Source organism: Heptranchias perlo, chromosome 7, assembly GCF_035084215.1.
Source record: "Heptranchias perlo isolate sHepPer1 chromosome 7, sHepPer1.hap1, whole genome shotgun sequence".
Lineage (NCBI taxonomy): Eukaryota > Metazoa > Chordata > Chondrichthyes > Hexanchiformes > Hexanchidae > Heptranchias > Heptranchias perlo.
In genome coordinates, this window is record NC_090331.1 from 37,851,587 (window position 1) to 37,868,364 (window position 16,778).

General features: G+C 43.0%; 1 protein-coding gene across 2 annotated transcripts in view; it reads left to right on the forward strand.

Annotated features, from left to right (window-relative positions):
- The window catches only part of LOC137323628 (bile salt export pump-like), a 57,016-nt gene that overhangs the window by 33,369 nt on the left and 6,869 nt on the right, over window positions 1-16,778 (forward strand). The window contains exons 21-24 of one of the 2 annotated variants that reach the window (XM_067987332.1): window positions 3,390-3,551; window positions 11,772-11,975; window positions 12,067-12,308; window positions 12,403-12,559. In XM_067987332.1, coding sequence (XP_067843433.1) covers window positions 3,390-3,551; window positions 11,772-11,975; window positions 12,067-12,308; window positions 12,403-12,559 — 765 coding nt within the window. The remainder of the gene's footprint in view (window positions 1-3,389; window positions 3,552-11,771; window positions 11,976-12,066; window positions 12,309-12,402; window positions 12,560-16,778) is intronic. The other variant, XM_067987331.1, reaches the window with a different exon arrangement.

Below are 16,778 nucleotides of genomic sequence, written 5' to 3' on the forward strand. Positions count from 1 at the left end.
CTTTCGGAGGCTTTCTCCTTCATCAGGTGAAGTGTGGGATTCCATGAAGGTTACCGCATATATAGTCAGAGAACAATGCCTGGTGATTACAGATAATCTTTCCAACTGCCCGTTGTCAGGGCAATCAAAGTGTTCAGACAGAGAGACATTACATACAGGACTACTGAATATACAAACGGTCAGAACAAAAGACAGAGAGAGAGAGAGAGAGAGAGGAACATCCAAAAGGAAGAGAAAGGGAGAGAATGACCCGTTGTATTAAAAACAGATAACTCTTTTTTCGCTGGTGGGGTTACGTGTAGCGTGACATGAACCCAAGATCCCGGTTGAGGCCGTCCTCATCGGTGCGGAACTTGGCTATCAATTTCTGCTCGACGATTTTGCGTTGTCGTGTGTCTCGAAGGCCGCCTTGGAGAACGCTTATCCGAAGAGCGGTGGCTGAATGTCCTTGACTGCTGAAGTGTTCCCCGACTGGGAGGGATCCCTCCTGTCTGGCGATTGTTGCGCGGTGTCCGTTCATCCGTTGTCGCAGTGTCTGCATGGTCTCGCCAATGTACCATCCTCCAGGGCATCCATTCCTGCAACGTATGAGGTAGACAACGTTGGCCGAGTCACAGGAGAATGAACCGTGCACCTGGTGGGTGGTGTCCTCTCGTGTGATGGTGGTATCTGTGTCGATGATCTGGCATGTCTTGCAGAGGTTGCCGTGGCAGGGTTGTGTGGTGTCGTGGACGCTGTTCTCCTGAAAGCTGGGTAATTTGCTGCGAACGATGGTCTGTTTGAGGTTGGGTGGCTGTTTGAAGGCGAGTAGTGGATCCGGAACAGCAGACAGAGGGATCCGCGGTACAGCAACCGAAGAAGAAAGAGTCAAACTGTACTCCTCCGGAGGGTCGCTGCCCTAAGCTTGACATGTATGCTCAAGCTGTCAGGAGATGCGTCAATGCCAGATTCATCAGCCGCACTCACAAGACAGTCCAGAATGTCACCCAAGCACAACGCAACGCCATTGACGCTCTCAAGACCAACTGCAACATCGTCATCAAACCAGCGGACAAAGGAGGAGCCATCATCATGCAGAACAGAACGGACTATTGCAAAGAAGCATACCGACAACTGGACAACCAGGAACACTACAGACGGTTACCCGCAGATCCGACCAAAGAACACAACCACCAGCTCAACTAACTGATCAAGACCTTCGATCCAGACCTTCAAAGCATCCTACGCGCTCTCATCCCACGTACTCCCCGCGTGGGAGACTTCTACTGCCTCCCAAAGATACACAAAGCCAACACACCCGGACGTCCCATCGTATCAGGCAACGGAACCCTGTGTGAGAACCTCTCTGGATACGTTGAGGGCATCCTGAAACCCATCGTACAGGGAACCCCCAGCTTCTATCGTGACACTACAGACTTCCTCCAAAAACTCAGCACCCACGGACCAGTTGAACCAGGAACACTTCTCACCACGATGGACGTCTCGGCACTCTACACCAGTATCCCCCGCGATGTCGGCATCGCTGCGATAGCCTCAGTACTCAACACCAACAACAGTCAATCTCCAGACGCCATTCTACAACTCATCCGCTTCATCCTGGATCACAATGTCTTCACCTTCGATAACCAGTTCTTTACCCAAACACACGGAACAGCCATGGGGACCAAATTCGCACCCCAATACGCCAACATTTTCATGCACAAGTTTGAGCAGGACTTCTTCACTGCACAGGACCTCCAACCAATGCTATACACCAGATACATCGACGACATTTTCTTCCTATGGACCCACTGAAGAGACTACACGATAACATCAACAAGTTCCATCCCACCATCAAAGTCACCATGGACTACTCCTCAGAATCGGTTTCTTTCTTGGACACACAAATCTCCATCAAAGACGGGCACCTCAGCACCTCACTCTACCGCAAGCCCATGGACAACCTCACGATGCTCCACTTTTCCAGCTTCCACCCTAACCACGTCAAAGAGGCCATCCCCTATGGACTGGCCCTGCAAATACACAGGATCTGCTCAGACGAGGAGGAACGCGATGGACACCTACAGACGCTGAAAGACGCCCTCGTAAGAATGGGAAATGATGCTCGACTCGTCGATCGACAGTTCCGACGGGCCACAGCGAAAAATCGCATAGACCTCCTCAGAAGACAAACACAGGACGCAACCAACAGAGTACCCTTCGTCGTCCAGTACTTCCCCGGAGCGGAGAAACTACGCCATGTTCTCCGCAGCCTTCAACATGTCATCAATGACGACGAACACCTCGCTAAGGCCATCCCCACGCCTCCACTACTCGCCTTCAAACAGCCACCCAACCTCAAACGGACCATCGTTAGCAGCAAATTACCCAGCTTTCAGGAGAACAGCGTCCACGACACCACACAACCCTGCCACGGCAACCTCTGCAAGACATGCCAGATCATCGACACAGATACCACCATCACACGAGAGGACACCACCCACCAGGTACATGGTTCATACTCCTGTGACTCGGCCAACGTTGTCTACCTCATACGTTGCAGGAAAGGATGCCCCGGAGCATGGTACATTGGCGAGACCATGCAGACACTGCGACAACAGATGAACGGACACCGCGCAACAATCGCCAGACAGGAGGGTTCCCTCCCAGTCGGGGAAGACTTCAGCAGTCAAGGACATTCAGCCACCGATCTTCGGGTAAGCGTTCTCCTAGGCGGCCTTCGAGACACACGACAATGCAAAATCGTCGAGCAGAAATTGATAGCCAAATTCCGCACCCATGAGAACGGTCTCAACCGGGATCTTGGGTTCATGTCATGCTAATCGTAACCCCACCAGCGAAAAAAGAGTTATCTGTTTTTAATACAATGGGTCATTCTCTCTCTTTCTCTTCCTTTCGGATGTTTCTCTCTCTCTCTCTCTCTCTGTCTCTGTCTCTCTCTCTCTCTCTGTCTTTTGTTCTGACCGTTTGTATATTCAATAGTCCTGTATGTAATGTCTCTCTGTCTGAACACTTTGATTGCCCTGACAACGGGCAGTTGGAAAGATTATCTGTAATCACCAGGCATTGTTCTCTGACTATAAATGCGGTAACCTTCATGGAATCCCACACTTCACCTGACGAAGGAGAAAGATTCCGAAAGCTTGTGATTTTCAAATAAAACTGTTGGACTATAACCTGTTGTTGTAAGATTCCTTATAAATTAACATTAGTTTGGACTTTTACACTTTGGACAGGTGATTTGCATCTCATTCAAACCCAGGCCCCAGATATGAAGGGACAGCCCTCCACTGTCCCATTCAATCTTCACTTACTTTTAAGTCTATTCTACACTATAATTTTAATCTGTATCTTGTTGTTAAAAATAGTTTTATCTTCTTTTCTACTAGAGTTACTTTTTTGCCAAATCTGGTGAGTTGCTGACACGGAAACTGCGGAAGTTAGGTTTCCAAGCAATGTTAGGACAAGAAGTTAGCTGGTTTGATGATCACAAGCACAGCCCTGGTACATTAACAATGAGGCTTGCTACAGACGCATCACAGGTTCAAGGGGTAAGCAATGGGAATTATTATCAATAAGAATGAAAAATACAAATTGTTTCACAATTGCAGTGGTTAGGGATTTGAACTTTGGTAAAGCCCCAAATATTAAAAGGTCCACCACGTTAAATCATGATTTTGTTGAATATTAAACTGGGCAATGAAGTATGAATATCCTGAAATAGAAACTGCTATGCCATGGAAGCACTTAGGGGCTGATCTTAACTTCAGGAGCCTCCTGCTGTCTGTCCATTCTTGCCAACGTGAGGCCAGAGCCGGAGCCCAGGCCTCATTAGCATGCTACTGGGGTCATAGGACCCTGATTTGCATATTCCATGTGGCCTCCCGCCTGAAAAAGGCAGGCACTCCAGTCGCCCATCTCAGGAGCCTAACCAAGCTGGCAGCGGCCAGAGCACCAGCATAAACAGGGCAGTAAGTTACCTGATGCCATTTTGGGGCTGCTACTGACGATCCGGATTCTTTCCCCTCAGTCTGGTTCAGTAAAATCTGAAGTCGAATACATTTTAAAGTTCAACACAACTTTAATAGCAGGGTTCTTAGTCTGCAGCATTGATTTGGACTCCTGATAGAGTCCCTCTATGCTGGCAGAGCAAGAACAAAAACATACAGAAATCCACACATTTTTATACAAATCAATAGGGTTGGAACATACTTAACGAGGGTCAACACCAATCATAAGCCGGGCACAGGTTGCCATGCGAGGTTACATTATTTCCGGCCAATCATAAATCGTCCATGTGCTGATCATGCTGCTGTTAGACATCAAAGGGGATACTTCCTCACCTTCCAACTTGAAATGTTCTTCCCTGTTCCTTATCTCCCAACCTGGAATGTCTTTCAACTTTGGCTAAGCTCGTTACCTATATTGATCTGCCATAAACATGGAGACATTCAGACCAGTCCTAGAATCACATCAAAGACTCTACATTGATAAGACCATGCAAACCTGCTGACTACGCAAACATATGGCCCAGCAGGAAGCCAGGCCACCTGTACCAATCTCAGTTACTAACTAATTAACCCTTTCTAACCATTTTGCATTCTGCTTCTTTGCCACGTAGGCATTTTAATATTTTACTGAAAACTGACCACGTAGGGATTCTCATTCCCCCCTTTTATCATTTTATGATAACCAATTATTACGGTGCTCACTGGTTCTGCAGGTTCTGCAGCGCAGCAACATTTAAGTAAGCAATAAACTATAAGAATTATAACAATGAATATAACTAGCCCTTGAACTAGAGAAGTCCCACAGACATGTTTCATCAATACGCCTTTGTACTCTTATCTGTTCTCAGGAACAGACTCCTTCTAAACATCTCTCAAGTAAGTTGCGAATGTCCTTGGTCAGCTAAACCTATTCATGTTAATTTGAAAAGGCCTACATAGTCAAATATCCTATGGTGCTTTATATTTTGTTTCCAGCCTAACTAGACTGAATGGTACCTTTCAGATCATTTTACACCTGTGAATTGGTGCCCTCCCCATTATATCCCTTAATCCAAATTCTCCCTACAATATCCCGTTAGATGCTGTACCTCATCTTAACCAGGTTCCCTTCGTGTTGGCCACCAGTCCGGGTGGAAGAGAGGCAGAGCATCTGATAATCCTATCAAACTATAATTGTCTTCCCTTTTACATGCACCTTACCCCAGCGGGTGCTACTCCCGGTACCATTAAGATGTGTTCTTAGTTGAAACCACAGAGACAATGGGGACATTCTCACCCAGGCTCTGTTTTACTATCTTTGCCAAACCCTTCATCCTCTGCTTACATTTATTACATGCAATGAAAATCAAGAAGCACATTACAACAAACTGCACTACGACTAATACATATGAAATTAATCTAATCCAAGGATGGATCTGTATATTCAGTCCCAAATTCCAGAGGTCATTTCACCAGGTGGTGACTTTAATTTGGTCAATGTCATGCTTAATGTTGTTATTGTCCTGTTGTAGGTTATAATAAACCTTCTGGGAGAGGCGTATCTCCATTCGCAATGCTTTCAAGTATTTAGGCAACAGGGGTGTCAGATACCCAAATGTGTCCTGATATGCTTTTAAGTCCTTTCTGACATTCTCAGAAACTTGTAAGGTGGTGAGGTTATGCCGATGTATCTCTACCAGTTCCTCGGGTCCAATCCGAACCAGGACTTCAGAAATGGAGTAGAATTCTGGACTTAAAATATCACAAGTTAGATTGGCATATTTAAACGTTTTCAAATTAGTTGTAACACAGTATTCGCCCTCTCCGGCATATGCCACTTAAGTGGGTTTTAGATCCGCCTCTAGGGCCTCCATGGTACAGTTAATATCCGGATTGGTACCGGTATTAAACCCACACTGTGCTTCTAGGCTGTGTCCAACACTATGTGGACACACAGTGACAGCATGTCTAGTAACACATCCCTTTAATTTTGTTCCAGCCAATCAGCTTAAATCTACGTCCTCTAGTTCTTGAACCCTCTGCTAGGGGAAACACGTGCTTCCTGTCTACTTTATCTGGGCCCCTCATAATCTTGTAATTTTGTATCCATTGTGCGGATATCTTCTAAATATTGTTTCTCCCAATTTTATTGTTAACTAATGGGAACCTAACCCTGAATTTTGGAAATCCAAATTACTGTGTCCCTCTTTACTTTAATTTCAGTCCTTTTGATTGATACCAGTGTTTCCTGACTGTTTCATTAATTAGTTGGTTTCTCTATGGACCATGTGTCAGTGCCTTGTTTAAAAGGATTTCTCACTCGCCTGAACCACATTAACCATTTTCCTGTTGTGCTGTTGTCAAGTAACTGAGCCTGTCTGAGACTCATTCTTCACTGTATCTTCTTCATGTATCTCTGCATACTAGCAGCATCTCATAGGAATGAGCTTAGTGTTCTTGGATATTAACTTTCTGCTGGCCAGTCTCTTCTTCCTCATGGTATTTCCGAACATTTTCCATGGCACACATCATATGTCCTGTAGGATTCAGTCCTGTAAAAGCAACTGGTTTGTTTAAAGAGTGGTTGCAATAGCTCACCAGGCCATAGGCCTTTGTAATCATGTTCTTCATCCTGATCTCCGTTTCAGATGATGGCAACATACATTTGTATCTTTTATGTCCACTGTAGCCACTCTTAGGTTTTCAGGTTATCTTATCAAAAAGATCAGGGGTGTCTAGAGTGCTTATCTCCCCCTGCATGGTCCCGATGTCAGGGTAGTGGCCAGGCTATTGAGTGTAGTTTTCTCATTATTCATTATAGGCAAGGACACAAATATCTCCACGAGAAAGCTATCAATTTACTATTCTCAACTACACTTTCCTGACTTACACTAGATTGTATATTTATGCCAGATTGATTTTTTTTATCATGCCCAATTCAATGACTTTAGAGAAATTCCCATATCTCCCCACCTCGAGCACTCTGTCTCGGAAGACAACAAATAGGTTAAAACAAAACAAATCAAAATGTTTTCAAAAGAAGAGAATCAGGTTGATATCACCATGCTGTGACATTTGGTATCCGCTGATGCCTGCAGCTAAAGTCTTAAATCTTTAACACCACTGGATCGTTTCCTGCACCAAATTTCTCCAGCAAAGGTTGCACCGTAACTTTGTAACTACTCTTGGTAATCCTGCACCATCAACACTCACGTGGTCCCAAAAAAAACCAGGGACACCTGTTTTAAAAGAAACACAGAAAATCCATTGCGGCTCTTCTTGAGAGCCCAAGTGATTAATTTGTCAAATCTTCATTTATTATTTATTTATCCAAAGGAATAATCCCTATACCCAAAACAAATTTAGAAAACAAAACAGGAGAGAGAAATTGCCTAGTTCCACTCTCGCTCTCTCTCTGAAGCACGCAGCCTGTCTGAAATAAACACTGTCTCTCCCACATACAGATGTACGCAGGGCTGCAGACTGGAATTTCTAACTCCAAGTCCTAATCTCTGTGTTTTCAAGATGTAACCACATTAAGCAGATATCATTAGCAGCCGCCTGCTAAGATACGTTATATTCCTCTTTTATTAATTTATTAATGGTTTGGGCATGTGTTTCTAGCACTGTAGCTATCCTTTGCAAATATATGGTCAGCATTTGATCCTCAGACAATTCCTTATCTGTATTTTCATTTATCTTTTAATATATCTTTAATGAGAGACCCTAAATCTCTGACCTTTTGATCTAATGTTGTCAAATCAATGGTGTTAACAACTGAGGCAAAGGCAGTTGCTATATCACTTATCACAGATCTTTACGTCTCCATATTTGCCTATCTCTTTTTACGATGTCCACCTTCATTCCATGTCGCTCTTTGTTTTAACACTTGAGTTAGGAGGTGTTGATCTAATTGTTGAGTTTTCTTAGCAGTCTCAATGCGAGTTATATAATTTGTCAGGGAAGGTCTCCCCTCTTTGGTTAGATCTTGTATTCTACTATTAATTTCAAATAAAATTGAATAGCCCCAGAACTTGTCAAAACTTCCTTATCATACTGTGGCAGGGTAAAACTGATAGGTGTTTAGTACCCTGTGTCAGTACATAGCTCAAGTAATGGACTTCCAATTGTCTAACCTATGCTTCCTTTTCATATGATTTGTTTTACATTCCTTTCTTATCAATTTTTCACTGTAGCGTGAAAACTTATATCTCAGTCAATTGTAGCCTTTGGCATTTCCGAGTGATTGGGACAATTTTACTAATATAACCTATACCAATTGTTACCTCATGTTCACCTGTGTTCTGGGCAAGCCTCAGACAGTTCTCAACCGACTGGGTCATTTCTATCTGTTTGAACTGCTCTTGGCATGACAGTCTGGCTTCTTGGGATGGAAGGGGTTAATATTAACTTGCTCTTGTGGTAGGAGTAACTTGATCCTTCTCCCTTTTGAGATTAAGTTTCCACCTTCAAAATTTCTCTTCACACAGGTTTGACTGATTTTTTTACTTCTCACATTTGTGGATTGCTTTATACTATATTTTTGCACACTATTTTTTTACATACTTTTAGTGGATGTGATTATAATCAACGCTCCGAGCTGTTCCAGCTTTCCGACTTTTCCTATCACAGTGATACCAGATAGTTTTTTTAACCTATCCCGTTAATTTTTAACCTCTTTTTAAACCACAGCCAATCACAAAATAAACATTCAAAATGCCAATTTTTTGAAGATTCCATGTCTGGAATTTAACATGCCCACACTTTATAAGAACCAGAATTTAATCGGTCACTTAACCTCAATAACTCCAATTTTAATTCAGCAGTATCAGAATTAAACACACGACAAGACAGATACATTACACAAAGGAAGAAAACACATAAGACACAGTAAGAAGGGGGCGTGGCCCACAACACCGACAAAAAAAACACTGATCAAGACAGGCTTTTTAAAGGGACAGTACACTTAAACAACAAAACCTTTCTTTTTTGGGTCTCTGTCTTTTAAACATTTGTCTAGTCACTTAATTCTATCCATATTTTTTTTTTACAGTACTGTCTCCATAAAGCAATTAGTTCTTTGGCTGTGGTACCTCTGTTATTGTTCCAAATTAATTCATGAGCCTTTTTGGCGGCATCTAAGTTTTATCAATAGTTCCTGTTTATATCCAATCACCAGGAACTTAAACCCTGACTACCCTCAGTGATATTAACCACTGACCTACCGCTTACAAGTTATTCCCTCAGTGATATTCGACCACTGACCTCTTCCTGCTATTTCTGTGTATTCGCCAGACTGACCTGAATCTTGTAAGGACGCCATACGAGTGTTAGCGATCGGACGATTCGTCGTCAGACTGACGGATTGGAGGAAAACCGACGTAGTAAATTAAGACTACTTACATCGGGGCGCCATTTCCTTCCTCCGTGTCTGAGACAATCCGCCTCTTACTCCGCGAACTCTCGGTGAACGACCGTTAAGATCCCCGTACGGGCCACCAAATGACGATCCGGATTCTTTCCCCTCAGTCTGGTTCAGTAAAATCTGAAGTCGAGTACATTTTAAAGTTCAACACAACTTTAATAGCAGGGTTCTTAGTCTGCAGCATTGATTTGGACTCCTGATAGAGTCCCGCTATGCTGGCAGAGCAAGAACAAAAACATACAGAAATCCACACGTTTTTATACAAATCAATAGGGTTGGAACATACTTAACGAGGGTCAACACCAATCATAAGCCGGGCACAGGTTGCCATGCGAGGTTACATTATTTCCGGCCAATCATAAATCGTCTATGTGCTGATCATGCTGCTGTTAGATATCAAAGGGGATACTTCCTCACCTTCCAACTTGGAATGTTCTTCCCTGTTCCTTATCTCCCAACCTGGAATGTCTTTCAACTTTGGCTAAGCTCGTTACCTATATTGATCTGCCATAAACATGGAGACATTCAGACCAGTCCTGGAATCACATCAAAGACTCTACATTGATAAGACCATGCAAACCTGCTGACTACGCAAACATATGGCCCAGCAGGAAGCCAGGCCACCTGTACCAATCTCAGTTACTAACTAATTAACCCTTTCTAACCATTTTGCATTCTGCTTCTTTGCCACGTAGGCATTTTAATATTTTACTGAAAACTGACCACGTAGGGATTCTCACTACTACCCCATTTACACTGGATGGAGGGAATTAAAATCGGCCCTACTATCTTTTAGATGACTCATGGGGCAGCACCAGTGCCAAAAGCAGTGAAGAAATTAGGCAAGTTTATTTGGTTCCTAGATAAAAAAGAATTCGGTGGCAGTAAGTTTGTATGAAACAGACATACCGAGTACCCTTTTGTGGGTGTAGCCCAAATTTAAAAATAAAACCCTACTTATCTATGTCATTATTTGAAGATTCAGAGTCTTATTCACAATAGTCCATGCTGCCCAGATCTCTGTGCTAAACTTAGCGTATCATCTCTCTGGATAATTTCTAGTTCATGCCAGTGGAGCCAGTGTAGAAGAGAGAATTGAGAATTCTATGGGCTTACTGTCAATGGAAAACTTTGCCCACCAGCAATGCAACTCAGAAATTCAAGCATACATTGGAAATTCAAGCATGAATTCAAGCATGAATTTCCAATGTATTTAATGGTTGAAAAATCCTGGGCAGTTTATAGCTCAGTTCCTGGTATGCATTGCCAGTGGGAGAGACTCCTCCCGGTAGTGCAGACTCATAAAATTACACCCGTCGTGGCAGAATATGACTTAAGTGTGGAGAGGGTACAGGATTCAGTTATTTTGAAATAGAAAACAAAAAGAGTTGATTTGGAAGCACATCATAAAAATATATATGATATTTGTACATTTATATATGTCCAAAAGATCTGAATGAGCCTGAGGTATTCCAGGTAACCCTTCAATGGTGCAATTTCTATTATTTTCACAAGCAGTTTTTATGAATTTTGCAGTTGTACATTATATTCAGCCATTAGCTATGTAACTACAAGGAATTTAGAGATCACATAGGCAAGAGTCACAGAAATAGGACTACCCCACCTTTTGAGTTCTGACAATTTCTGAAAGATGTCATAAGACTTTACATGTGTAATTTTTAAAAATCAGCTATCATTTGTTAGCACTACAGGGGTCTAAAGGGCAATCATGATTCTTTTTATCATATTTTCACAAACTTTACATTTAGCATGTCAACAAATTTCAACTTTCAGATTTCCCAACCAATTCAGCTCTTTGTAATTTGTTGATTGTGAAGCACTTTGGGATGTCTTGAGGACATGAAAGGCACTGTATAAATGCAAGTTATTTTTTCTTTCCCTTTCACTAGTGGGAATTGTGCCCACTAGTGGCTGTTCAATCAGTAGCCTACAATTAATGTATCAGATAAGTCCACAATGCTGCAACAGTTTGCGGTTTTACGTAAGAGCCCTGAAAATCACATACTTGTGGATTACAGGTAGTCAGCACAAGTGTGAAGTGTGCTTGCAGTGCATTATTTTTAATGATCATATATACTGCAGAATCTGCAGCGTATTTTTCAGTTTTTAAGTTTGTCAACAGTTTGGCTTTATAGCTTTTGGAAAGCCATTTAGAATGTGATAAATATTAAATCTCTGTTTTCTTTGGAGTATTTAGTTCTACAGCAATGCTATAACAAGAATCATGAGTTTTTTTCAGTTTGAACAATCGTGGTTATGTAAGTGAAATGGTGCTCACCGTGTGTTTAGTGGGTGCAATTTCTAAAACTGTTTTTCTATTGTTTCTCTTTCCTCAGGCTACTGGATCTCAGATTGGAATGATAGTGAATTCTCTCACCAACATAGGAGTGTCCTTGATCATCGCTTTCTACTTTAGCTGGAAACTAACTTTGGTTATACTCTGCTTTCTACCCTTTCTGGCACTGTCTGGTGCACTGCAAGCTAAAATGTTAACAGGATTTGCAAATCAGGATAAACAAGCCCTTGAAGTTGCTGGCCGGGTATATTTCAGATTATTATCTTATTTGCTGCACAAGATTTTGTCTTATTCCAATAAACAAACTCTCATTTCAACATTCTCGTACTCTTTAGATTTCCAGTGAAGCCCTGAGTAACATCCGAACAATAGCTGGTTTAGCAAAGGAGAAAATGTTTGTGGAATTGTACCAGACACAGCTAGAAGGCCCTTACAGAGCTGCAATTAAAAAAGCTAATGTTTATGGTTTGTGTTTTGGTTTTGCCCAGTCTGTAATCTTCTTGGCCAATGCTGCATCATATAGATTTGGTGGTCATTTGGTTGTTGCTGAGAGCCTTCATTTCAGTATCGTATTCAGGTATGGTTACTCTGTTAAATAATAAAAATATTATATCACATGTAATAAACAATGTTTAATAGTTTTAAAATCAGTAATGTTAATTTTTTTTCAGAGTGATTGCTGCCATAGTAACAAGCGGTACAGCACTGGGAAGAGCCTCATCATACACCCCAGACTACGCAAAAGCTAAGATAGCTGCTGCACGCTTTTTCCAATTGATCGACCATGTTCCCAAAATAAATATCTACAGTGATGAAGGAGAAAAATGGGTATGGTATCAATTTTTCACCAATGGGGAGCTGGGCTTTAGTTTCAGAATATTGCTGCATATAGTAATAATAAGCCTCATATATCTCTTTTAAAGATAGTAGTTATGCCGGGTAACATCAATTTGGTGAGAAATCAATAAAACAGAAACTGAAGCCAAACCTATTTTAAACTGGTTTACAAGAACTGTTTCAAGCAGTGATTTATAAAATTAGTCACCAATTCTATACAAAATAACACAGGCTGGAGTTAGTTGCAGGACTGTTATCACTGTCTAAGAGCTCTGAGTTTTATGTGGTCATCAGAACCCTGTCGTGTTAAAGCCCATAACTCGCTGAATCCAATGTTTTGGAAGACTTATGTCATTTGATAGAAAGTACGACAGAGTACATTATAAAAAGTTTTCTGTTATTTGTATTGAATGATATAAAAAGAAAGTAACAGTAAATGTTTCTTCTTATCAATCATTCATTTCTTTCACCCATTTTCAAAACTCTACTGTTGAGAACCTTCAATAAAAGAATCAACAGACATGCAGACTGCTTAGGAAGAAAGTTGGCTGATCGATCTTAAATTGGAAATAGATTCACGTCTAGTGATGAACTGATTAAAAATACAGGTTGAATCATTAGGGGGAATTTTTGACTTCCGCCCGAAACAGGTGCAAACTCAGTGGAGTGTCTGTTCCACCTGCCCGAAGCCTGTGTCCGATGGCCCATTCCATTTTCAGGTTACGGCCTCATTTGAATGTAGCTAGCCAGCTGCAGGCACCAAACGGGCGCTCCGCTGCAGCTCGTCAGTTACAGGAGGGGGAAATCGGCCAGGTCCCTATGCTGAGCCAGCTGGCAGGCCGGGCCTGGGAGCAGGTAGGAGCCGATCTCTGCTCCTTCCACAAAAATCTGCTAGAGAAAAAATTCTGGGCCTTTTCCCTTTAAGGACTGCTGGTTAGGCCACTCAACACCTGGTACAAATGGGCAGAGCGTGCACAGTGCCCATTTGTACCTGAAAATTGCAAACGGTGTCCTACAATCGGCATAGAACCCCGATTTGCATATGTAAGCAGCCTCCCACCCGAAATAGAGGGGCAGGCTGCTCACCTATTTGCAAGCCAGCCTGAAAATTGCATCAGGTGGGCTTTGGGCTTTCATGGGGTGGCAAAGGTGTCCCCCCTCCCCCCAATATTCAACTGTTAGCCGCCGGTTTTTCAGGCGAGAACTTCAATCTGAGAACAGCCGAGCAGCGAAACAGTTAGTTTAGTCACTTTAAGAATCCTGTAACCCATGATCTTTTTGAGGCCAAACAATAATTTTATTTGTTAGAGTCCCAATATGTAACATTTATTTGACATTCTATTGCCCTCAACATACAAGAATGCGAAATTCAATCGCAGTGTAGTTCAGGTCATGTGGTTCAATAACATGTCAATTTAAATCACATGATTTGATTGCTCGCCCTTCCCTACCCACCACAACACATCACTGACAAAAAGCAACTGACAAAAATAGCACAAAACTATCCCTCCCCCAAAGTTCTCTTGCATAATATAGAGGAAAACGTGAATTGGACTGAGATTCATTGAGATGACACTTTCTCTGTGTCAAAATTGCATTGATAAACCATTCAAGTTACAATGTCACACTTTATGACTTTACATAGACAGTTAGCCTTTTATCCAGTATTTATTTTTTTAATTACTGCTTTAGATTTGGAATTCTGCAATGAAAGGCAGCAAGCAATGTTAGTTGCTGATGTTGGATTAATGATTCACATTTAGCAATAGACCTTTAACAAACCAGAACAATGGCTTAATTCCATTTAGATAGACTATTGAATTATAGCAATTTTATTGGTTGAGAGCAGGATTAATCTGCGGTAAAAAGTCACATTCCTAGAACAAGTCAAGTCAGAAAGAATGTTTCAGGCAATTTATGGAATAACATCATCATTTGGTGACAAAAGCTATTGATAATCTCTTAATCGCAGCAAATGGCCACTCTAAGAAAAGTGAAATTAGTAAAATTAATTGGGCCTGAGACGCAGACTGCTTGTCTGACATCCAGTTTGGATGAGTCATAATTTCCTCCAGCTGAATATTGGGAAGACCAAAGTCAAAATCAGTCTATGGCTTCACTCCCCCTATCTCTGTAACCTTCTCGTTACAACCCTCTGCCCACTCAAACTTTCTGTTCCTTTGACTCTGGCCTATTGTGCACTCCCCTTAGCCTTCCATTGGCAGCTGTGCCTTCAGCTGCTTTGAGCCCATGCTCTGGAATTTCCTTCACCACTCCTCCTCCCTCTCCTCTTTTAAGACCCTCTTAAAAACTACCTTTTTGACCAAGCTATTGGTTATCCCTCCTAATCTCATCGTCTTTGGCTCAGTGTCCTTTTTTTTAACTTATGCCTCTGTGAAGTATCTTGAGACGAAACCTGCCGTCCTCACCCGGTCTGGCCTATATGTGACTCCAGACCCACAGCAATGCGGTTGATTCTTAATTGCCCTCTGAAATGGCCTAGCAAGCCACTCAGTTGTAAAATCTCACTTAAAAAAAGTCATAATAAGAATAAAACCAGATGGACCACCCGACATCGGACCACAAGGCACCGGACACGACAAAGGCTATTGATAATCTCTTAATCGCAGCAGATGGCCACTCTAAGAAAAGTGAAATTAGAAAATTAATTGGGCCTGAGACGCAGACTGCTCAGATCAGCCATGATCTTATTGAATGGCGGAGCAGGCTCGAGGGGCCGATTGGCCTACTCCTGTTCCTATTTCTTTCTTATGTAAGGCAAACCAAGCCCAGTCAGCCCTGCAAAGTCCTCCTCACTAACATCTGGGGATTTGTGCCAAAATTGGGAGAGCTGTCCCACAGACTAGTCAAGCAACAGCCTGACATAGCCATACTCACAGAATCATACCTTTCAGCCAATATCCCAGACTCTTCCATCACCATCCCTGACTGTGTCCCGTCCCACCGGCAGGACAGACCAACCAGAGGTGGCAGTACAGTGATATACAGTCAGGAGGGAGTGGCCCTGGGAGTCCTCAACATTGACTCTTGACGCTATGAAATCTCATGGCATCAGGTCGAACATGGACAAGGAAATCTCCTGCTGATTACTACCTACCGCCCTCCCTCAGCTGATGAATCAGTCCTCCATGTTGAACACCACTTGGAGGAAGCACTGAGGGTAGCAAGGGCACAGAATGCACTCTGGGTGGGGGACTTCAATGTCCATCACCAAGAGTGGCTTGGTAGCACCACTACTGACCGAGCTGGCTGAGTCCTGAAGGACATAGCTGCCAGACTGGGTCTGCGGCAGGTGGTGAGCGAACCAACACGAGGGAAGAACTTACTTGACCTCGTCCTCACCAATCTACCTGTCACAAATGCATCTGTCCATGACATTATTGGTAGGAGTGACCACCGCACAGTCCTCGTGGAGACGAAGTCCGTCTTCACACTGAGGACACCATCCAGTGTGTTGTGTGGCATTATCACCGTGCTAAATGGGATAGATTCAGAACAGATCTGGCAGCTCAAAACTGGGCATCCATGAGGCGCCGTGGGCCATCTGCAGCAGCAGAGTTTTATTCCAGCACAATCTGTAACCTCATGGTCTGGCATATTCCTCACTCTACCGTTACCAACAAGCCAGGGGATCAACCCTGGTTCAATGAGGAATGTAGAAGAGCATGCCAGAAGCAGCACCAGGCGTACCTAAAAATGAGGTGCCAACCTGGTGAAGCTACAACTCAGGACTACATGCATGCTAAACAGCGGAAGCAACATGCTATAGACAGAGCTAAGTGATTCCACAACCAATGGATCAGATCAAAGCTCTGCAGTCCTGCCACATCCAGTCATGAATGGTGGTGGACAATTAAACAACTAACGGGAGGAGGAGGCTCTGTAAGCATCCCCATCCTCAATGATGGCGGAGTCCAGCACGTGAGTGCAAAAGACAAGGCTGAAGCGTTTGCAACCATCTTCAGCCAGAAGTGCCGAGTGGATGATACATCTCGGCCTCCTCCCAATATCCCCACCATCACGGAAGCCAGTCTTCAGCCAATTCGATTCACTCCTCGTGATATCAAGAAACGGCTGAGTGCACTGGATACAGCAAAGGATATGGGCCCCGACAACATCCCAGCTGTAGTGCTGAAGCCTTTTGCTCTAGAACTAGCTGCGCCTCTAGCCAAGCTGTTCCAGTACAGCT